Source organism: Callorhinus ursinus, unplaced genomic scaffold (assembly GCF_003265705.2).
Source record: "Callorhinus ursinus isolate GAN/ISIS: 27379988/994484 unplaced genomic scaffold, GSC_fseal_2.0 scaffold115, whole genome shotgun sequence".
NCBI lineage: Eukaryota > Metazoa > Chordata > Mammalia > Carnivora > Otariidae > Callorhinus > Callorhinus ursinus.
In genome coordinates, this window is record NW_027397177.1 from 647,670 (window position 1) to 668,677 (window position 21,008).

Here is a 21,008-nt window from a genome sequence, read left to right on the forward strand (position 1 = left end):
ACCATGAGCACAGGCCTGCGGTACAAGAGCAAGCTGGCGACCCCAGGTGAGCCCGGCGCCTGCCCGCGCGCCCGCGCGCGCCTTTGTCCCCGCCGCCCGCCCGCCCGCCTGCCTCTCACCGTGTCTTTCCTCTCTCCCCCGCCCGCCGGCCCGGACGCGGACCCTGACCCGACCCCGACCCTGCAGAGGACAAGCAGGTACGTGCGCGCCGCCGCTCCCCCCCGGGCCTGCTGTCACCCATTGTGGCACCAACGCTGCCGGCGCCCAGGCGCGACCCCGCCCCCGCCGGCCGTCATCCCTCCCTGTCGCGATAACCGATTGTCAGCTGGGGCAGTGCCGCCGCGCCTGGGTCTGCGAAGGGGAGCTATGGGCGCCAGGGCGCTGGGGGCCTGGCCCTTGACCCTTACAGCACAGGCGCCCCTCCCAGGCTGGGGGGATGGGCCGGGTGTCCCTCTCCCACTGATCCAGCTCCAGCATATCCTCCCTGACCTGGCCTTGGGCCTCGTTGCTGGGGGTCCTGAGTGGGGGCACAGACACTGGCAGGCCACAGGCTGGGGAGGGGTCTGTGTCTACCAGCCAGCGCCTAGAACCTGAGCAGCCCCACCCCACTCTTGTGCATCTTCTGCCTCTTCTTCCACACACACCAATTTGAGTGGGCTGATCTGTGGCCAGGCCTCTTCCCCAGACTGGGAGCCTCCAGGGCCTGGTCTGGGTCTGAGTCATGCTGGTGCCCAGTGCGGGTCTTCCAGCCTAATGGGTACAAAGAGGCTTGTGGCTTTCCAAAGGGGCTGGCCTGGTCCCTACCCTCCGGGAAAGCAGGACCGGACAGGAGGCTGACCTGGGCACCCACTGTGGAACCCAGCTGAGGCTGGGGTTAAACAGAGCTGGGAGACCCTGAGAGTGGAGTAGGGGTGGGTAACCAGGTGGGCAGGGGGCTCTGGGGCAGCCCTGCTGGGGGCCTCTCTGGCTTGAGCTCAGTCACGTTTGGGGGATTTTCTGGACCCAACTCTGGCACCAAGGTAGCCTTGGCAGCCCTTTTCAGGGATAGGAATTTACACAGTGGGTAGATGCTGGGTGGAACCCTGAAGTCCTGGCCCAGGGTGCGGTGGCAGCCCCAGGAGCGACCCAGCAGGTGGGGTGGGGGCCTGGAGTCACTGGCTCCTAGGTGCCAGTCTTCTGGCAGGGACACACCCAACCCTGGGACAGGTGAGGCTCTTAGGGAGGGGCCCCTCCCCCTCCCCCTGCTGGCCAGGGCTGCTTCAGGGAGCCTGAGCCAGGAGCTGCCTTCCTATCAAGGCAGGTCAGACAATGCCTGAGATGCAGGGACACATGCTGCCAGGCTATTGTTTGAGGGAGAGAGAGAGAGAGAGAGAAGGCCCGGGAGACCAGCCCCCACAGCTTCTCCTGGGCCTGCAGGCACTTGGAGTCACTGGGCCCGGCAGCAGCTGCCCAGTACCATACAGGGACCCCCTCCTGCAGAGGTAGGAATTCCTTCAGGCCTGTGTCTGCCCATCCTTTGTGGTTGGTTAGGAGGCAGCCTCACCCATCCTCTGCCCCTAGGACCAGAGAGAGAGAGGGCACCATGCAGCTGGAGGGGGGGGGGGAGCCCTGGGAACAAAGCCAGGGAGCCAGGTGTTTGGGGCAGGCTCCCCGAGGATCTGGGGGAAGCTGGAAGCATGTGGCAGCTTCACTGTTAGCATTGTTGGTGTTACTGAGCTTTAGTCGCTGTGAAAGAGGACCGGGGGGAGCTCTGGTGGCCCTGGCCCCCATCCTCTGACCCCCACCCGTCTCAGGCAGTGATGGGGCTCTGTTGGCTCTGGCGGCTGCTTCCAGAGCTGACTCTGGTGATTCTAAGAATGGAAATGCCTCGAGAGTCTCAGGCACCAGGAGGAGGTGGGCGCAGCTGTGTCTATGGCTCAGGAAGCCCTGAGGAATATTTGTTGTATTTCATGGGCCAGAGAGAGAGGGTGGCAGGGTCCCTCCCTTGGAGCTCCCCCAGGGAATCCACAGGCCCTGTCTGGGTGAGTTCGGGTGATGGGGCTGGCGGGTTGGGAGCTGGGAGTGAGACTCTTGCCCTCCTGACTTGGGCCTCCCCAGAGGCTGTGCCTTACCAATGGGGAAATTGAGGCAATCTGGAAGCGACAAGTTCCATTAGCCACCGGGCTGTGCAGTGCTGAGGCTCCTTCTCAGCCTGAGGCCCAGACCCAGGGGTGCCTACCTTGGAGATGCCTTGAGCCTGAGATGCCAGCCTGTCTGGGTGGGGGCTAGGCTGAGGGGCTGTGTCTACAGTGGGCCTCCAGGTAGAGGTTGGGTGGAACTTGGTCCAGGTTAGCATGGCAGAGGGCTGGGGCCAGTATGGAGGCTTTCTCAGGTTAAGGACTGAGGGCCCATCAGGGAGAGCTGAGGGAGGTGCCCCGTGGCTTCCCCGGCTCTCTTCTGGATGAAAGACTCTCTTGGCTTCCCCGGCTCTCTTCTGGATGAAAGACTCTCCTGTTCCCAGTTGTGGGCCCACCCCTTCTCCCCAGGTGCCAGTGGCCTCCCGGCCCCATGGCAGCATCATGAGCCTGGACAGATAGACAGAGGCCCCTCAACCAGGGGAGCCAAGAAGGGAGGACCAGGGTGGGGAAGGGCTGGGGGGTGGCTTCTCCCCACTGATGCACAGTCCAAGGAGTATGTCTCTTCATGTTGCAGCTCCTTTTCAAGCCTCCCTCTACCCAGCTGGTACTGGCTGGTTCAGATTCTGGTGGGGTCCTGCAGGAAAGGACGAGGAAGGGTTTGGTGGCCCAGGAGATGCCTGTGGTCCCTGGGGTGGTCACAGAAGGTGAGAACTACACTGGATGGAGCTCTCCAGTCCCCCTAGGCCCAGTCCTGTGGGTCAGAGAAGGCAAGGAAGCTCAGAGGGAGCCCCATACTGGGGAGGGGGTAAGTTCACTCCACATACCCCCCCCACCTTTGCTCGCAGGAGTGGTCTGGGGGCAATTGTGGCCAGTGCTGGCTGCAGCTTCCAAGTTTCCAGAGGTAGGGTGGGTAGGCCTCTAGTGCTATAACTAACCCCCCTCCCCCGCTTTAAGCTTCTGCAAACCCGCGGGAAGATGGGAGCGGGTCCAGGCTGGGGAGGTGGGCTCTGCTCCCTCCCAGTTCCCACGCGTCTGGGGAGGCCACGCCAGCCAAAAACACCCCTGATCCCCCGCATGCGCGCGCGCGCACACACACACACACACACACACACACACACACATACACGCGAGGGGGAGGGAGCATTGCAGGGAGGGGTGTGGCCGTGGGCAGCTGGGATGCCGTGACACCGCCGGGAGGTTTCCGGGCCAATTCTCAGAGGAGAGAATTCTGAGCGGGGCCGGTACCCGCGTGGGTGCGCCAGGAGCGGTCCCCCGGCGCCCTCTGGCGGGCGGAAGCCGCGCCGCACCTGGGGGGGGACGGGACGCAGGACGGCGACAACCCCGCCCCCCAGGGCCCTTGGGTGGGCCCCGGCTTCCCCCCCCGCCCCCCGGGGGGCCGCGACGCCCGGACAGAGGCGGCAGGTCCGGCAGCGGGACTCCGCCCCCGCGCCTACGCGCTCCTAGGCTCGGCCCTGCCGTCCGCAGCAGCTTTCCGGTGGCTCCGCCCGCGGCCCAATTTCCAGGCGACTGTTTCCCAGCGACCGCACGGGTGGGGCGGTCTCGTCCCAACCCCCCCCCTACCCCCGTCAGCGCCGGAGAGGCCCCGCCTCTGGTTCGGGTGCGGGAGCGGGGCCTGCCTGTGGCTGCGACGCCGCGGGCGGCTCGGGGCGGGTCGGCAGAGGCAGAGGCATGGCACGCACGGCCTCCGGGGTCGGCGGCACCCCGGGTGGGCGACGTCCCTTCTCCCGGCCTCAGTTCCCGCGTCCGTAAAACGGGGGCGAGAACCGGGCTTCGGGGCAGTACCGCGCGTAAGTTCCTCCCGTAAGCCCGGCCGCTGTGGGCCTGACCGGGTCAGGGGTGTGAACGCAGCGATGGACTCGCTGGCAGCGCCCCAGGACCGCCTGGTGGAGCAGCTGCTGTCGCCGCGGACCCAGGCCCAGAGGCGGCTCAAGGTGTGTCTGCAGCGGGGAGTGGAATGTGGGTCAGTGTGTGTGCGCCCGCCGGGGCCCGGTACCGAGGGGCTCGGTCCCGAGGGGCTCTGGGACGTGCCAAGGACCGGCAGGGCCAGGGTCTGCAGGGGTGGGCAGTGGGGCCCCGCGGGCGGGGGAGGCTCGGTGCCGCTGTCTATAAATAGCCCCTGCTCCGCCTTTGTAGCAGCGGCCAGCCACCCCCGCTGCTGGATTACGGCCAGATGGGGCCTGCCACCCCCTGGTACACTGGGGGGGAGGGGGGAGTATTGAGAGCCCCCAGGGGGCTTCTCCTGCCTGGGGAGGGGTCTTGGTCCCGTGCCCTCTTCCCATCACCCAAGAGAGGGCAGCCTGTGCCTGCTGCAGCGGGACATCCCAAACTCTACACACACAGACACATTGTCAGGTCCCTGCAAAGCCCCCTCACTGAGCCTGGGGCAAGGATGCCTGCCACCCCCTTACCTGCCTTTCCACCGCCAGGCCTTTGCCCACAGGCCCTCACCCCATTTGTGCCGCTGAAACTCCCCACCCAGGGGACTCCGCCCTCTGCTGCCTGCATGTATGAGCCGGGGAGGGACCAGGGAATCAGACTGCCCCAGGAACCCCAGCATGCCCCTGACTTGCCCCACCCCGGCCCCCAGGATATCGACAAGCAGTACGTGGGCTTCGCCACACTGCCCAATCAGGTGCACCGGAAGTCTGTGAAGAAGGGCTTCGATTTCACGCTCATGGTGGCTGGTGAGTGGGCTGGACTCCCAGGTAGGGTGGCTTGGGCCATTAGCCAGCCAGTCTCTGTCACAGAGGCCTCAGACTTAACCTGACTCTTCCAACTATACCTGCTGGCAGGTGAGTCGGGCCTGGGGAAGTCCACACTGGTCCACAGCCTCTTCCTGACCGACCTGTACAAGGACCGGAAGCTGCTCAGTGCTGAGGGTGAGTGGGCCCCAGGCAGCCCTGGTCCTGGTTCCCCATCCCCTGCTCTGTGACTCCTCAAAAGGTCCAGACCCTGCTCCTCTCTTCCCACAGCATGGATCTCCTGTTCAGGGTCCAGGAGGAGCGGCCCAGATCATAATCAGGCCAGGGCCAAGACACTAGAAGGAATGAGAGCAAGGGTCCTGGCTGCCCAGTGGGGGTGGGGGATAAGAGTTGGAGAGACCCCCCTCCAGACAATGCCCCCACCCCCACAGAGCGCATCAGCCAGACTGTAGAGATCCTGAAGCACACGGTGGACATTGAGGAGAAGGGGGTGAAGCTGAAGCTCACCATTGTAGACACGCCAGGTTTCGGGGATGCTGTCAACAACTCGGAGTGGTGAGCAAAGCCCTGCTGGGGGACGGTCTCTGCCTAGGCTGGCCCAGCCTCCCCTCTGGCCTCACGGACCCTCCTGTCCCCCTGCAGCTGGAAGCCCATCACGGACTATGTGGACCAGCAGTTCGAGCAGTATTTCCGCGATGAGAGCGGGCTCAACCGCAAGAACATCCAAGACAACCGTGTGCACTGCTGCCTGTACTTCATCTCCCCTTTTGGGCACGGGTGTGTGAACGGCCCGGGAACAGGCTCGGGGGGGTGGGGGCACCCGCTGCCACGGATCCCCAAGGCTGTACCAGCCACGGCCTATCCCCTGCCCGTGTGCCCCCAAGCATGCCCTCCCTGAGCCTGTCCCCACCTGTCCCTGGGCCCCTGCCACCCCCAGTCTGCCCCTTGCCACCCCTGGCTGCTCTCTGCAGGCTGCGGCCCGTGGATGTGGGTTTCATGAAGGCCCTGCACGAGAAGGTGAACATCGTGCCCCTCATTGCCAAAGCTGACTGTCTCGTCCCCGGCGAGATCCGGAAGCTGAAGGAGCGGGTAAGCCTGCTCTGGCAGGCGGGGCATGGGCTAGGGCTCTGGGACGGAGACCACCAGGCGTGCGGGTCCTGGGTGCCAACGCGGCCGGCCCTGGGTACCTGGCCAGCCTCAAATCTGACAGCCCTTGCCCTGCCACAGATCCGGGAGGAGATTGACAAGTTCGGCATCCACGTGTACCAGTTCCCCGAGTGTGACTCCGATGAGGACGAGGACTTTAAGCAGCAAGATCGGGAACTGAAGGTGAGCAGCCTGGTGTGGCATAGGAGGGAACTGGAGGTCAGTTTACATGGGGCCAAGCATCCAGGTCCAATCCAGTGGGGACAGGAGTCTTTTGTCTGGCCAGTAGAGCCCCTTCACGTGGGGCTGGGGGGGTACAGTCCCCCAGGTCCCCACTGGCTTGTGCAGTTTGGCCCCATATTGTTCATGTGTCACAGAGCACTCGCCAGGACCCAAAGGCATAGTTGCTGGCCAGGCCTCCACTCTAACCCTACTCCTCAGTCTTCTTCCAAGGGGTCGCCAGCAGAAGGGTCTGGCCCAGGGCCCAGTGGCCACAAGCCTGGCTCTCAGAATTCTGAGCTCCAGTGGGTGGCTGTGGCTTTGGGTGCCCCAGGATCTAGAGTGGCAATAACCAAGCCCGACATGGGATAGGCGGCCACTGGGCCTGGAGCAGCATGGGGCCCTTGGCCCCAGCCAAAGTCAGCATCACTAACAGGAGGCACAGGCTCAGCTCTGGGGAGGGATGGCGAAGGTAGCTAGATGGAGCCATTCCTGATGGGGGTGGTGTCAGAAGGGGAGGATGTGCCTGGTGGGCACCGCCCAGCAAAGGCCCCTAGGGTATAAGCTGTGCTGTAGCTGTGGCTTCAGAGAGGCCAAAAGAGTTGGGCAACCCCAGGATCTCTTTGGGGAGAGGCGGTTGATAATGCTGGAGGGGCCAACCAAGTGTGGAGTGCCCGTGCCCCTGTTCAGCCACTAACCCCATACTCATGCTAAATGGACATGAGCCCTTGTACCTGCCCTCCCCAGGAGAGTGCGCCGTTCGCAGTTATCGGCAGCAACACAGTGGTGGAGGCCAAGGGGCAGCGGGTCCGGGGGCGACTGTACCCCTGGGGGATCGTGGAGGGTGAGTTCAGACATGGGGCATCGCCTAGGGGGTGGGAAGGCTCCCCTGGGCCTGCACCCACCCACCACCCACTCCTGCCCCACAGTGGAGAACCAGGCACATTGCGACTTCGTGAAGCTGCGCAACATGCTCATCCGCACACACATGCATGACCTCAAGGACGTGACATGCGACGTGCACTATGAGAACTATCGGGCACACTGCATCCAGCAGATGACCAGGTGCGCAGCCCTGACCCAGACCTGGATCATGTGCCTCGTGGCCCCAGCCGCGGCTCCCTAACAGAGGACTGGTCCTTGCTGCCCACCCAGACCTGAACTTTGCCCCAACTCGCCAGATAAGCCCCCCCCACCATGCACCTTTTCTTCCCAGAGCCAACCCAGCGGCGTGGGAGCTGGGGGGGGGGGGGGGGGCCTCAGTCGTGGTGGGTGTCAGACAAACTCTCTGTTCCTCTTGTCTGGCCCACAGCAAACTGACCCAGGACAGCCGCATAGAGAGCCCCATCCCCATTCTGCCCCTGCCTACCCCTGACGCTGAGACAGAAAAGCTCATCAGGATGAAGGATGAGGAGGTTAGTAGGGCCACAGGGGAGGAGCAGGGGCTGGGGGGGAGGGGTCAGGCCCCTGCTATCACGTTTCTCACTCCACCCTCCACTCTTCTTGCCTCACCTCCAGCTAAGGCGCATGCAGGAGATGCTGCAGAAGATGAAGCAGCAAATGCAGGACCAGTGACCCCCACTGGGTCACTGTGACCAGCCCCACATTGCCATGGATAGACTGCCAGTTTCCAGGCTGGCCCTTCCCATCCCTGGACCCCAACTGGCCTGGACTCAACCCTGGAATCATCTGGATCTCCAACAGGCCTGGGCACAACCCCAGTCCCAGAGTGACCTCGACCAGGACTGTTCCCAACTTTTCCTGACCTGACCCAGAGACGCGGGGTCACGGCCCCCAGCCAGCCCTAATTTATTCTCAGCATCGGTCCCTCCCCTCATTTGTATCTGCTTCCAAGAGGCCTAGAGAGCAGCCCCCCCCCCCCCCCCACAGCTGGCCCCCTTTGCCCTTGGGAGAGCAGCAGCTAGGTTGGGGCATGACTTTTAAGATTTACCCCTGGCCTAGAAGGTCATGAACTCCAACTCCAGGCCCTACTCAGGCGGGTGGGTAAAACAAGGCAGAATAGGGGAGCAGATGCCAAGCATCCCGGACCTATTTCCCCACCCCAGTGCTGCAGAGTGGACATGGGAGTCCTCATGTGCCCACTCCCTTGGGCCACCCAGCTTATGCTGAGACCTCACTTTGTGCCGAGGTGGGCCAGGTCCTTCCTTACCTCCACACCCCCTTCCCGGGTAGCTCAGTGGGCGGGTTGGGCAACAGAAGCGCTCATGATCCCTCCAGACCGAAGGAGGGCAGCTGGCCACAGGCAAGGATTTCATGGGGCTGGTGGGCTGGGACACCTGTGATCGCCCATACTCGTCACCTGTGGCTGTGGCCTGGCCTGAGGGCTCCAGGAGCAGTGGGTGGTGGGCAGCCTGGCAACCCCCTATCCCTAGACTGCCATTCCCTGCCTGTGGCTGGAGGTTCCTTCTCCCCAGCAGCACTGTTGCCCTGAATTCCCTAGCCTATCCAACCCCCACCCCCTACCCCCAGCATGATACCTTCCCCCAAACCCCATTCTCCAGTTTTGTTCGGTTGTGAATGCTGCCTCCTGTCCTGGTGACAGGAGAACAATGTTGGTGAAGTCGCAGCGGTGTCAGAGTGATCCGTGCGCCCCTGGGAGTTTATGGGGGCGGAAGCCGTGGCGGCCTGCGGGCCCTGGTGATAGGGCTCTATCTGGGACCGCAGGGCCTGTCCCCTCGGCCGCCTCCGGGTTATTTCTGGGGGATGGCTGCGCTGTGGTCGGTTTGGCGGGGGCACTGGGGCCTGGCAGGGGCGGGACGGCCTTATCGCCTGGCTCTCCAGCCAAGGCTTCGCGCTCCAGAGCAAGCCGGGTCACCATCCTCTCGCCATGGGCTCCGGTGAGTCTGGGGTCAGGCAGGGCCCAGGCTGCGCTCCTTGAGCCGAGTCGGGTTGGGAGGCGCTGCCGGAGGGAGATTTGGGTCGGACTTCGAGGGAACTTCTAGCCAGCGCGCGCGAGATAATGGAGATGGAGAGGCTTGCGGGCAATAGGGGGCTCGGGGCCTCGGGGCCTCGGGGGTGGGGGTGGGGGTGGGGGGCGGGTAGCGGCTGGAGCCGGGCCCAGCGCTCCGGGTGCACAGGGACCCGCTCAGGTGCCCCACAGGCCGCCGGGCTCACTGCGGCGCTTCCCTTCCAGGGCCGCGCGGGGCGCTGAGCCTGCTGCTCCTGCTGCTCGCACCACCCCGCCGCCCCGCCGCGGGCTGCCCGGCGCCGTGTGACTGCGCGGGGACGCGCGTGGATTGCGGGCGCCGCGGGCTGACGTGGGCCTCGCTGCCCGCCGCCTTCCCGCCGGACACGACCGAGCTGGTGCTGACGGGCAACAATCTGACGGCGCTGCCGCCGGGACTGCTGGACGCGCTGCCCGTGCTGCGCACCGCGCACCTGGGGGCCAACCCCTGGCGCTGCGACTGCCACCTGGTGCCGCTGCGCGCCTGGCTGGCCGGCCGGCCGGAGCGCGCGCCCTACCGCGACCTGCGGTGCGCCGCGCCCCCCGCTCTGCGCGGCCGCCTGCTGCCCTACCTGGCGGAGGACGAGCTGCGCGCCGCCTGTGCGCCGGGCGCGCTCTGCTGGGGGGCGCTGGCGGCGCAGCTCCTACTGCTCGTCCTCGGGCTGCTGCACGCGCTGCTGCTGACGCTGCTGCTGTGCCGCCTGCGCCGCCTGCGCGCCCGCGCCCGCGCCGCGCACCCGTTGTCGCTGACCGCCCCGCTGATGGCAGAGGCGGCCGGAGCCAGCGAGTCCCGAGAGGAGTCCTGAGACGCGCTGAGCGACGCGGGCGCGCCGACCCGACGGAACCCTCCCGCTGGGGGCCCTCGCGCTAACCGGGACCGGGTCTCGTCCTCCGCCTGGGCACGACTGCCGAGACCAAGCCACCACCAACCCCCCAACCCCCGGCTGCAGGCCCCCGGGTCCGAGCGCGCCCCACTGCTGCGTGCCCGCCGCTATAGCCCCGGGCCCGCGGAGCCAGGGCGGGGGGGGGGGGAGCTGCAGCCCACAGCCCCTGCGGGGGTTCCCCCCCACACACACCCCCGCGCCAAACCCCAGCGCAGAATAAACCCTTCTCCCTATCTGACTGGTCTCTGCGCCCCGCCACCCGGAAATTGCCCTCCGCGAACCGCAGGAAGGGCCCGGGGAGGCGGTTCCAGGGGACGCATCACATCTTTGTTCGCCCAGAGTAACTGCCGGCCAGACACGGGGTCAGCGAGTGAACTCGCCCGGACCCCTCGCTCTCCCAGAAGTTCAAGCGGAAAGCACAGATGAACTCGGACAGTGACCACACTGGAGGGTGGGGAGGGCACTGCGGGGAGTGAGGACAGTGTGGGGACGTGAGGACACTGTCAGGACACTTCAGGGAGCAAAGACACTGTGGGGACAATGAAGACAGTGTGAACAATGAGGACACCAGGGACAGCGAGGACACTGTGGGGACAGTGAGGACACGGAACAGTGAAGACCGCAGGGACACTGAGGGCACTGCAGGGCAGTGTGGTTAAGAGAAAGAGAGAGAGAACGGATGTTTGCAGTAGCAGTCTCTGGGGGCCAGTGAGGGGCCGTGAAAAGGCTCTGAGGACTGTTCGAGTGTGAGTGGCCGTGACCGTGCCATGCGAGCAGCTTTCAGGACGGTCAGGGCTGGACTGGGGGTGGCGAGGACGGTCTGAGGGCCCACGGAACTCCCTGGGCATCTGAATTAGAAGCTCAGCCTCTGAGGCAGGTCCCCGCAGGGGTGAGTGGGTACCAGGCGGTTGCGTGGTATCTGGAATCACGTCCTGCCCTTGGCTGCCACTTCCTACGGGAAGGTGCCTCTGACTGCCCAGACCAGCCTTAGTCCCTGAACCCCAGGCTGGGAGCCAGGGCATGGGACTCCTCCGGGGTGACCCAGCAGCGCACAAGCTGCTAACAAGGGGCCTGGGGTGCCCAAATGAGGGCCTGATGCTTTCCTCACTCTGGGAGTCCTACCCCCACCCTCGGGTGGGCCCCCACCTGGCTGACCCTGTAAACAATAAAGGCTGCTCTCTATGGACCCCAAATAGGACCCTGACAAGAAGCCTCAGGCCTGGGCCTGAGGTGCCTGGCACAGGAAGGCTCTGGCCCCCACTGACCAGGTCGGGAGGCTGCCGCTGACATGGCCTTTGTCCCAGTCTTTGTGGGACAAGATGGATGACCCTCCGGTTGGGCTGATGCTATCTCGGGGCTGCCGGTCAGACATGAGGCAGGAGGCAGCCCCTCCTTTGTGGGCAGGTGCGGGGCATCCGGCCCATTGTGGGCTGTGGCCAACTGTCCAATCGTCCATCCGGCCTTATCAGCACATCAGGGTTGGTGGCCCCTTTTGTACAAATGAACTGCCCCCCTCCCCACCCTCAGGGTGGCTCAGCACACTCAGAGCCCCTGGTAGGGGTCAGAGGTAACAGTCGTTGTCACAGCAAGGTACACAGGCAACCTCCCAACTCAGTCCCAACATGGTACAGGGAGAGAGTGTCCCCCTTACTTTCCAGAGGAGGAAACCAGATGCCAGAGAGGGGCCCTCCTGCTAAAGCTGGAACTACCTCCACAGCTGCACTGGGAGCAGACCTAAGACCAGGCCCCTGGGGCCCCTCTCTCTTCCTCCTTACTGAGGTCTTCCGGGGGCAAATGCAGGGCCCAGGAGAAAATGACCTGGGCATCCTAGGTGACCCCAAGCTAAAAGAAGGCGGTCCCCCTGGGCTGTGAGGCGAGGCTCCAGCAGGAACTCTGGGGAAGGGTCAGTAGGAGCCCAGGTCCGCTGCCCACTGCCCACAAGCTTGAGGGCTTCTGGGCCAGTGTCCAGCTGAGCAGGTGGGCACACAGCCCTGAGACCCCGGAGCTGCAGAAGCTGCTGGAGCTTCTCTGATGGAGGAAAGAGGCTGGCATCACAGTGTGGTCAGACCTAAGGAAGAACTTCCTTACTCCCTGGTAGATAGGGCAGATGAATTCCATGGTTTCTCCAAGATTCTCTCTCTTTTGCCAATTCTCCATGATTTAGATTGGCTTCTGCCAAGGTACTGAGCACAGAGGGTGCTGGCCTGGCCTCACTGGCTAACCTTTTCCAGACCGCCTGGGAGCGCCCAAGCCCAACTTCTGACCCCAAGCTGACCCTCCATGCACTGACCCTGGGGCCTCAGCTTCCAAGGAGTGTGGAGAAGAGGATGGTCCCAGCTCAGCGCCCCTGAATGGCCCGGTGCTGGGAGGGGAGTGTGTACATCCCTACCCCGGCTCAACGGCCTATCAGGACCCTCCCCCCAGCGTTGTCCTCCATCTAATGGACAACATACCTGCCCCAGGCTCTGTTCCCCACTGACAGTCTGGCCCTCGCTGTGGCCTCAGACTCCTTCCAGATGGGAACACGGCGGTGACCACTCAAGGCGCTACCCATCCCCCCCACACCTCCAGTCCCCAGGCTGGCTGATTCAGGGCCCTTTGCCCAGAAGCCCAAGGGTCCTCTGACCACACCACTGCCCACCCCTGAGCAGGGGAAGACACAGCCGGGACCTCCCGCCGGTAGCCTTCGTGTCCTTGTCTGTGAAATGCGTGGGTGCCGCCTGGGCTGAGAACCTCCGGCCCCAAACCGGCATCCAGTTCTCCCCTCACTCGCCACGACCCCGGCAGGCCACCAGAGGGCGCGCGCGGTCTGTGGAAACCGCCCGCGTGGGGCTAGGGCGGCCGAGGTGGGTGCCGCATGTGCAGGCAACCAGGGTCCCCGGAGAAACAGAGGCCAGGAGTGGGAGGGTTTGCCCAGGCTGGTGGGGGTGGTCGCCGACTCGGCGGACGGGTCGCACCCCCACCCCCGTGGGAATAGGGAAGGGTGCTACGAGCGGCCGCTAACAGACGGCGAGGGGTGAGCGCGCTCCTTCTGCATCCCTCCCCTCCCCTCCCCTCCCCTCCCATCACCTCCCCACCCGTCCCCTCCCCTCCCTCTGATCGCTGACAGCCCATCAACGGGGAAGATAAGGGACCTCTTCCGCCGGGCGGAGGGGGTGTCAGCCCAGGTGCACCATCCGCCCTCCCGCCGCCTGTTTGCTCAAACACTTATTGAGCCCCTGCTGTGTGCACCGCGGCAAGGCTGGAAGGAGCTGCTGCGTGGCGGACGTGGAGGGCAACTGTGAGGAGCTGGCCTCAGCCGCTTCTGCTGATACCGGGTGGCGGTAGAGCGCGCTCCCCTCCACCCCGGGGGAGTGGAACAGAGGCTGCGCCACCGCCTCCCAACCAACCTGGGGGCGGGGGTGTGTGCACGGCTCCTCCGTGGGCCCCCTCCAGCCTAGGGAGATGAGCGGGAGCCTGGGGAGGGGGGCGGCTCCTCACTGGGCAGAGACTTGAGTGGGGCCCGCGTGGACGAGGCCCTGGGAAGGTCTGGAGGGGCCTAAGCTCTGGCCACGTTGTGTGTGGGGGGGGGGCCGCACCCGCCGCCCAGACAGAGCAACAACATTGGGGTGGGTGGCGGGGCCCTGGGGGCCCATAGCTCACCGCACCGTCTGCGCCCACCCCCGGCGTTTCCGATGGAAGACAGGCAGCAGGCGATAAATCACCGGCTCCCACTCCCACCCACCCAGGCTGCCTTCGGGAAGGGGGGCTGCATGTGACAGAGACAGAGCTTAAGACAGAGACAGAGAGACAACCACAGAGAGAGACAAAGGGAGCTAGGGCTGGCCATTTGACACCCGCCAGGTCCCTTTGCTCAGGGTGTCTGGCCTCCCACCCCCAGGTGCCCCCTTCCACCAGTCCCATCTGGAAACCAGCTGAGAGCCACCCCACCCCAGGCGACCCCCAACAAGGAGGAGGTGGAGGGAGGGAGCAAGGCCTTAGCAGCCATAACTCTGTCCACCCTGGAGAACCATAAATCAGCGGGGTGCTCTCGGGAAGCACTCCCCCCCTAGGCTGAGGGGGGTCTTTGGGGTCACTGGTCCTGGTGACTGGGCCTGGCCTTAGCTCTTTTGTCCCTCCCTCCTTAAACAGCCCCTGGGGGAATCCCCCAGGCCCACTTCTGTATTTCCGCAGCCCAGTCACATGCCCAGAACCCTCTACACCCAGTGCTGTCTCCACTGGATGCACTCTCAGTGGGCCCATCTTCTCTGTGCACAGACAGGAACCATCCGCAGGGGATGACATCCTGTCCTATCAGGAGAGCCCCTGGGCTGGCCCTGCAGGATCTGGGGGTCAGCCGTCCTCCCCCAAGAAGCCCTCCCAGGGGGTCTGCTCTGCCCCAGAGGAAACACTGTCCGTCCCTCCTTCTGTCCTGCTTTCCTGTCACCACCACCCTGCAGGGTCCCGAGGGCCAGCTGCACAAAGGGTGCTGAGAGATGGACCAGGTGGGGACCCCTCCACGGGTGTGAACACCCCCTGGGTGGGGTCAATATTCAGTGGTCAAAACCTGAGAGAGCCTGTGGGAGTGCTCCCAAGACCTGTGGGGTGTTCCAGGCCCCCAGTTCCAGCCACTGGCATCAGCAATCCCTGTGCCAGGGGTCCGTCCAGCAGACCACCCCTCAGGGCTCACGTGGCAGAAATAAGGCCACTTGTACACAGGGAAACAAATGTCCACCATGAAATCTCTCAAAGAGCAGTGGGAGCAGGGACAGGGGCTTCCTTCAGAGCTCTTGAAATTCTGTGCCTGAGAAGCCCTGGGCCTCGTTATGTGGACGATCCTCTTGACCCTCAGAACCAGCCTGAATGCCCCAGCCTTGGGATATCAAAAGCACTGACCGGGGTGTGTGTGTGTGTGTGTGTGTGTGTGTGTGTGTGTGTGTGTGTGTGTGTGTGTGTGTTGGTGGGGGAGGCTCCTGGGGATGTTCAGGCTGAGGGAACAGCACTGTGCTGCTGGAAGACGCTGTCAGGGGAGGGTGCGAGGGGGTGCAGGGCCCGGAGGGGCGCTAGGCTCAGCCTGTGGGTGGGCGAGGGCCGAAGGGCCCCCAAGTGTGCAGGGGGAGCTGCTGCCTAGTCCTTCATGGGTTCTCAAGCATTGTTCCCAGCCGCGTGCAGCCCTGCCTGAAGGCCGCCGGCTGCGTGGAGGACGGCTTCGGGGTGCAGGTCCCTTGGTCCCCGACCTTCACCCAGGAGAGTCCCCCACCCTTCTCTCCACCCCCTTCTACTACCGGTGTCCTTGGGGGGCCTACCTCACCCTGATGAAATGTGTCAGACAAATTGAGGGGCTCTGGCCCAGACAGACCCTCACTTGGCACGGGGTGGGGGAAGGGAGGGCTCCAGCCTTCCTGGTTCTCCCCACCCTCCCAGGGCTGCTCTCTCTGCCTCTGTCCCAGTCACACAGGACCCTGGGATCATCCCCTCAAGGTCACTGTGTTCCCAGTGAAGTAAAAGAACCTCCAGAAGTGCGAGGAGCTGGTGGGGGGGGGGGGATCCTTCAAACGATGTTTGGTGGAGCCACTTGGTTGTGGGGCTACAGACCCCAGCAGAAGTAGAGGGTCCCCGTGGTAGCCGCTTCTCTTGCCCCGGTGTGTGGATAGGCCTGGCATGCCCATCCCCAAGAGGGAGGCTGCAGCCTGAGGCTGGGGGCCTAGGGGGGGGTGTTGAAGTTCCCAGGGCAACGTGGGCATCACTGGGGTGATTGTACCCCTGGGCCCCTGAAGCGCTCCCAGGCTTGGACAGGGCTTTGAGGAGGTGCCCATGGGAGGCCTAAAGGCCACGTTCCACCGTATATCTGTGTGGAAACCTATGTGGATGTGACTTGTATTTAGGAGCTCACTTTTCTCTGTGCTTTGTTTATTTAAAGATGCTCTTGAGGGATTCCAGCCAGTCTTTGCAGATACCAAGGAAAGGGCTTCTGTCTGGGCAGGGCTGGGGAGGGGCAGGCGCCCCTGACAGCAGCCTGTCCAAACATGCCCGCCCGCACCCCTGTGTGCCCACTGAAGGTGCTCACCGTGTTCGGGTTGCCTCATCTCCTACAGGAGTGCAGCCTGGGGGACCGCACCCAGGACAGCACCAGCGACACAGCCTCAGAGCAGAGCCGGAACCCATGGACGTGATCACCATCCTGAGACATTGATGAAAAGGAGGGTTTGGGGGAGACCATCAGTTTTCTTTATGGGAAAAGTGGGGGCAGACTTGTTTGTGGGAGCCTTGGGTCTCTCCTGGCACAAAATGCCTCACCTGCATCCCCCTTGCTCTGGGGGGTCGCGAGTGGGAGGGGTCCCTATTTTATGGGTCTCTATGCTGCAGATCCTTTATATGGAGCCCCTGCTCTATAGGTTTCTTCTCCGTGGATCCCTGGTCTGAGGTCCCTGTTTGGTGGGTCTCTGGTCTTACAGGTCCCTGACCAGCTCTCCAGGTGCCTGCTCTGCATCTGGGGGTCCCCAGTGTGGAGGTCAGCGATGCTCTCTTCATTTGGGGTGCCGTGGTTCTGCCGCGGTGGTCTCCCAGACACCAGTCAGCCCCTTCTCCCTGCACTGGGGACCCACAGTCCCAGGAATCCTCCCGGGGGCTACATTACTGACTCTCTTGTAGCAAGACTAGCAGGATGAGTGGCTAGACTGTGTCCCCAGATCATCCGTGGAAGGATGTTGACAGCTAAGGCTGACCCACAGCCTCAATTCCACAAAGCTCCCAAGTCCTTGCCAGACATCAGTGACACTGTTATGGGTCCACTGAGTCTTCCCAGAATCCTTCAAGGGCTCCCTGAAGCTTCCCAGAACACGCCCGCAGTCCCTGCCTCCCACCCCTGCAGCCTGCTGCTGCACCGGGACTGGTCCCAGCAGGTGACTTGGGTTGGCACCAGCAGAGCCTCGAGCCTGGAACTGCCCCACGGGATCCTTGTGGACAAAGTGGGCCATGGGCATGCGGTCAGCAGGCCAGGCAGTGGGACTGCGAAGAGTCAGGGCTGAGTTATGGCCTCACTCCTTAGGGCTGCTGCCTGGGGTATGCTCAGGAGCAGGCCGGGGCTGCCTGGTGCCCCTGGGCCTCTGAGACAATCAAGCCTCAAAGAAGGTGGGACCCAACCAGGACTGAGACATCACCACCCACCCTTGTTCCCAGGCACCCTCGTCCCCCGACGTGCTTGCCCTGTGTCCTCCTTGGACCCACCGGTCTCCGGCTCTGCTTTTGCATCGTCGTGCGGTGGCCCTCCACCATGGCCCCCTTCATGAGCTGTCTGGGGATGGGAGAGACCCTGCGCACGCGTGTGCACGCGCGCACACATGCACACACACACACACACAGAGTATAAAAAGCACATACACATACAGACGCACAAACACACATGTATGTGCACACAAGCGTCCCGAGAGCCTTCCTTGTCTTCCCTTCCTTGGGTCTGACTCCTCCAGGGGCGTGGGAGAGAGCACACCTCCAGGGTGGGTTCAACATGGGCTAACCATGCACGCTTCTGGATGACATGCCCACTGAGTGTCCCTGAGCACGCTGTGCCACCTTCTGATGGGTGAGCGTGTGATCACACCGCTGTGTGTGTGCGTGCAAGTGTTTGCGGGTATATGGGAGATAATACAGCCCACCTCCCTGTACGAGTGTGCCCGTGTCCCCGCAGACCCGTCCACATGTCTGTGTCCCCATAGCCCCACGCCCGTGCCCCCACACCTCTTGCATGCACGTGTCCTGCCAGCCGGCCGTGCCCCCACATGCCCCCCGGCAGCCGCCCATCCCTGCCCGCCGCGCCATGTGTACACAGAGGCTTGTTTTCTCTGCCTTGCGGGCCAGGGGTGTGCTCGTAAATCGTGCAGTCGATGACACATTTATCCCTCGGGCGGCTGGCGGTGTGAATTTATGGCTGCCCCTCCCTCCCAGCTGAGGCAGGACAGGGGCCTGGACACCCCCATAGGCAAGCACCTACAGGCCACTCGGCCAACCAAGCTGTCATGGGGCCACCAGGGCCAGGGCTGGGCCAGGAGGAACTCAGGAGTGCTCTCGAGGTCTTGCCTTCTCAGAGACCCTGAAATTTTAGGGCGCTCAAGGCAGATGAGAGGCTAAGAGGCTGGGTCAATTCGGCCTGGGTGAGGGCTGGGGTGCAGGGGTTTCTAACCTGCCAGAGGCAGGGACCCAAGCACTGGGCCTGACCTCTGACCCGTCTATTTGCCCTCCTACTCTGCACCTCAGTCTTCCTACCTATGAAATGGGACAGCAGCTTTAATGTGCAGGCCTGGAGGGGCCACTCCCCTCGGATGGAGTCAGCGCACTCACTGCTATGGGGCCTGTTGGAGGCATCGAGGTTTGGGGGAAGACTGTGTGAAAGGATGGGGACCTTGAGGACAGCTGGGGCTGCACCTAGGGAGGGAGGAGCAGTGACCATGCAAAGTCAGGGCAGGGAGGACCTCTCAGAGCAAGCCTTCCCTCCTCAGCCTCATAAAGCTTGGGAAACCGAGGCCCAGGGAGGGGCAGGGCCTCAAGACTCCAGTTCTTACTCCCCAGTGTGCAATGTGGGGGTCCCAGGTTCAGCACCCCCTCCTGGGGCGGTTTCCTTTGTCCCATAAAGACTATGTGTGGGGGAGGGAGACGGCCAGCCGGGTCAGACAGGAGAGATGATGGAGCAAGTGAAGTGCCATCGGGGCCACAGCTGGGGATGGGCGGGGCCTGGCCGCCTCCACTCTGTCCGTCTGTCTGTCTGTGTGTGGGGTCGGGTCTCCAGGGTACCCTCTGTCGGCTCTCATGCTCCCCCCCCCCTTCTAGTCCCCCCCCCCCCCCCCCCTTGCTGCCCGCCTGTCAGGATGAGCGATGGCCATGCCCCTCCCTGGGCCCTCGGCCCCAGGCCCGGTTCCCGCTCATTAGCCGCTGACACTGTTTGCTTTCCCGCCCGGGACGCCCACCCCCGTCACAGGCCATTTCTCCCGGCGCCCCCCACCCCCATGGGCCTGCCCGGGGGTCCAGGGTGCTGGGCAGGACCTGCATTCAGCTCCCAGAGTGACGGCCAGAAGCCCAGCCCCACCCTCGCTTGCACACCCTAGAGGACGTGCCCCACCACGCTGCACAGCCAGACCACAGCACGAGCGGGCCTGGGCCACGCCACCAAGACTTGCTGGCTTTGCGGTGCCACACGGGGTGGGTCTCTGGTGACAGGCGCCAGGCTCACTCGCCCACCTCTGTCTCTATCTCTTGCCTCTGTTTCTGTCTTGGTCTCTCTGCATCTTGAAGCTAGCCTCTCCCATGGAATGACCCCTCAGCCGGCGGCCCCATGCAGTAGGCACGGCCCTGACCTGGAGCCGCTCTGTCCTCACAAGCAGCCCGATGCACAGCCAGGTCAATGTGTGAGTGGGAGAGTGACTCTGCAATGCCAAGGCTGTGGGAGGAAGGCAGGAGGCAGGAATGCCCAGAGCAGAGATGAGGGCGCTCCCTGGGCCCGTCACCCCAGTTCCAGAGGGGTCCAAGCTGATGTCAGACCAGGGAGGGCTTGACACTGGCTCAGCTGCCGGAGCAGCCTCGGGGGGCATGTTGGGGGTTACAGGCCCTCCTCCCTCAGGCCGGCCAATTGCTGGCCCCCCACACCCCCTCCCCAACCCTGGCCCAGTGCGGCCACAGCTGGGCGGCATCAGGGCCCTCAGGCCGGTGGCAGCTAGTCCTTCACTTAAAAATGTGTTTGTGATTTCGGCGGCGGAGCAGATAACGGTGACGAATGGCCCGCCTGCCCCACAGGGCCCCTAGCCCATCTGGTTTGACTTTGGCCTGTCGTAGGGTGCCCTTGGGCCCCTAGTCCTGCCCTCGGGCAGTACCCTCAGAGTAAAGCCTGGGGGCCCTTGTGGACAGCCCTGGGCAGCCCCGACGGACATCTGACCTTGGCACCACACTGGTCCCTCTGCCCTCACCCCAGTGACTGTCCCCTCACCGTCACGGGCCTCCCGTGGCTGTGCCCACTCGGGGCCTGCAAACACTTCCGCTGGCTGGGGTCTGTGTAGAGGCCATGGCCCAAGCAGGCCCGCTTCCCCTGCACAGAAGGGGAGTTGTGGCCGCCTCGCCTGGAAGGCTGCAGGGGTGAGAGCGATGGAGTGGCCGCTCCAGACGGAAGGCAGGGCAACGGCGTGGGGCCTGGCTGAGCCTGTCCCTTCGGGCAGCGCATGTGGTCATCGTCAGGAGCAATTTCTGACAGGGCTCCAACCTTCCTTCAGTCGCTGCAGCCCCCAGACCATCGATTATCTGGTCGGAGAGCAGCTTCCGGGTCCAGCCCCAGGCTCGGCTGGGGGGCAGTGGGGTCGAGTCCAAGCGCCCTCGGTCCCAGCCCCTCCCACCCTCTCCCCTCGGGGCATCTGGGGGTGGGCAGGGGGGCTGGGTGGGGGACACCCTCTGCTGCCAGAGCCCCTGCTCCTCCCCTACAGCCCTCCCAGCCTGTACCCTGGGCCAGGTCTGAGTCCAGGCCAGTTGTACCCTTGGAAGTGGGAGGACGTGTGGCCGGTTCGATGGGGTGTGGTTAGGGCCCACAAAGTTTGTGTGACCCCAGGGACAGAGGCTTATGAATTGCTCAGTGAACCTTCCAGAGCCCTGTCTGCCCAGGTCATAGACAGGGGTTAGACCCCACCCTCCTCGAGGCAATAAAGGAGGTGGGGGGCTTGGTGGTCCCCTCACTCACCTCAAGGGCCTGGAAGGGCAGAGAGGGATGGGCGGAGGGCATTCCAGGCCCAGAGAGCCTGCAGGCCTGAGGAAAAAGAGGTGAAGGTGGCGGGATCCCCCTGAAAGGAGCAGCCTGAACTGTTCTGTCCCAGAACTTCATCCTCGGGGCAGCTCAGTCCCTGCCCGTGTGGTGGGGACAGCTGGGGGGAGGGGGAGGGGCGGCGCCATGTCGGGACCCCAGCCCCCCTTCCCCTGTGGCAGGAAAATCCCTCTCCCTCAGTGT

General features: G+C 64.1%; 2 protein-coding genes across 3 annotated transcripts; both read left to right on the forward strand.

The window, feature by feature from the left end:
• Nucleotides 1–3: 3 nt before the first annotated feature.
• On the forward strand, nucleotides 4–8,792 carry SEPTIN5 (septin 5). 2 transcript variants are annotated; one of them, XM_025858008.1, is made up of 12 exons: nucleotides 4–46; nucleotides 187–197; nucleotides 4,726–4,822; nucleotides 4,931–5,017; nucleotides 5,272–5,395; nucleotides 5,483–5,617; nucleotides 5,812–5,929; nucleotides 6,068–6,169; nucleotides 6,953–7,049; nucleotides 7,135–7,270; nucleotides 7,518–7,620; nucleotides 7,724–8,792. In XM_025858008.1, the coding sequence occupies exons 1-12, from the start codon at nucleotides 4–6 to the stop codon at nucleotides 7,778–7,780; spliced, it is 1,110 nt and encodes a 369-aa protein (XP_025713793.1). In that variant the 3' UTR covers nucleotides 7,781–8,792. The 2 variants fall into 2 exon arrangements, with proteins under 2 accessions (XP_025713793.1, XP_025713792.1); XM_025858007.2 differs by lacking the exons at nucleotides 4–46; nucleotides 187–197 and adding an exon at nucleotides 3,498–4,069.
• A 141-nt stretch (nucleotides 8,793–8,933) lies between these two features.
• Nucleotides 8,934–10,287, forward strand: GP1BB (glycoprotein Ib platelet subunit beta). The gene is made up of 2 exons (XM_025858010.2): nucleotides 8,934–9,063; nucleotides 9,360–10,287. Exons 1-2 carry the CDS (start codon nucleotides 9,054–9,056, stop codon nucleotides 9,974–9,976), a joined length of 627 nt encoding a protein of 208 aa, XP_025713795.1. The 5' UTR covers nucleotides 8,934–9,053; the 3' UTR covers nucleotides 9,977–10,287.
• The last annotated feature ends 10,721 nt before the right edge of the window (nucleotides 10,288–21,008 follow it).

Bases quoted from the DNA above. Each gene is read 5' to 3' on its own strand.
- SEPTIN5 (XM_025858007.2), top strand. From the start codon at position 3,989: ATGGACTCGCTGGCAGCGCCCCAGGACCGCCTGGTGGAGCAGCTGCTG. The intron at 5,018-5,271 runs GTGAGTGGGCCC...CCACCCCCACAG, and splicing joins GAAGCTGCTCAGTGCTGAGG to AGCGCATCAGCCAGACTGTA. The intron at 7,271-7,517 runs GTGCGCAGCCCT...TCTGGCCCACAG, and splicing joins TGCATCCAGCAGATGACCAG to CAAACTGACCCAGGACAGCC.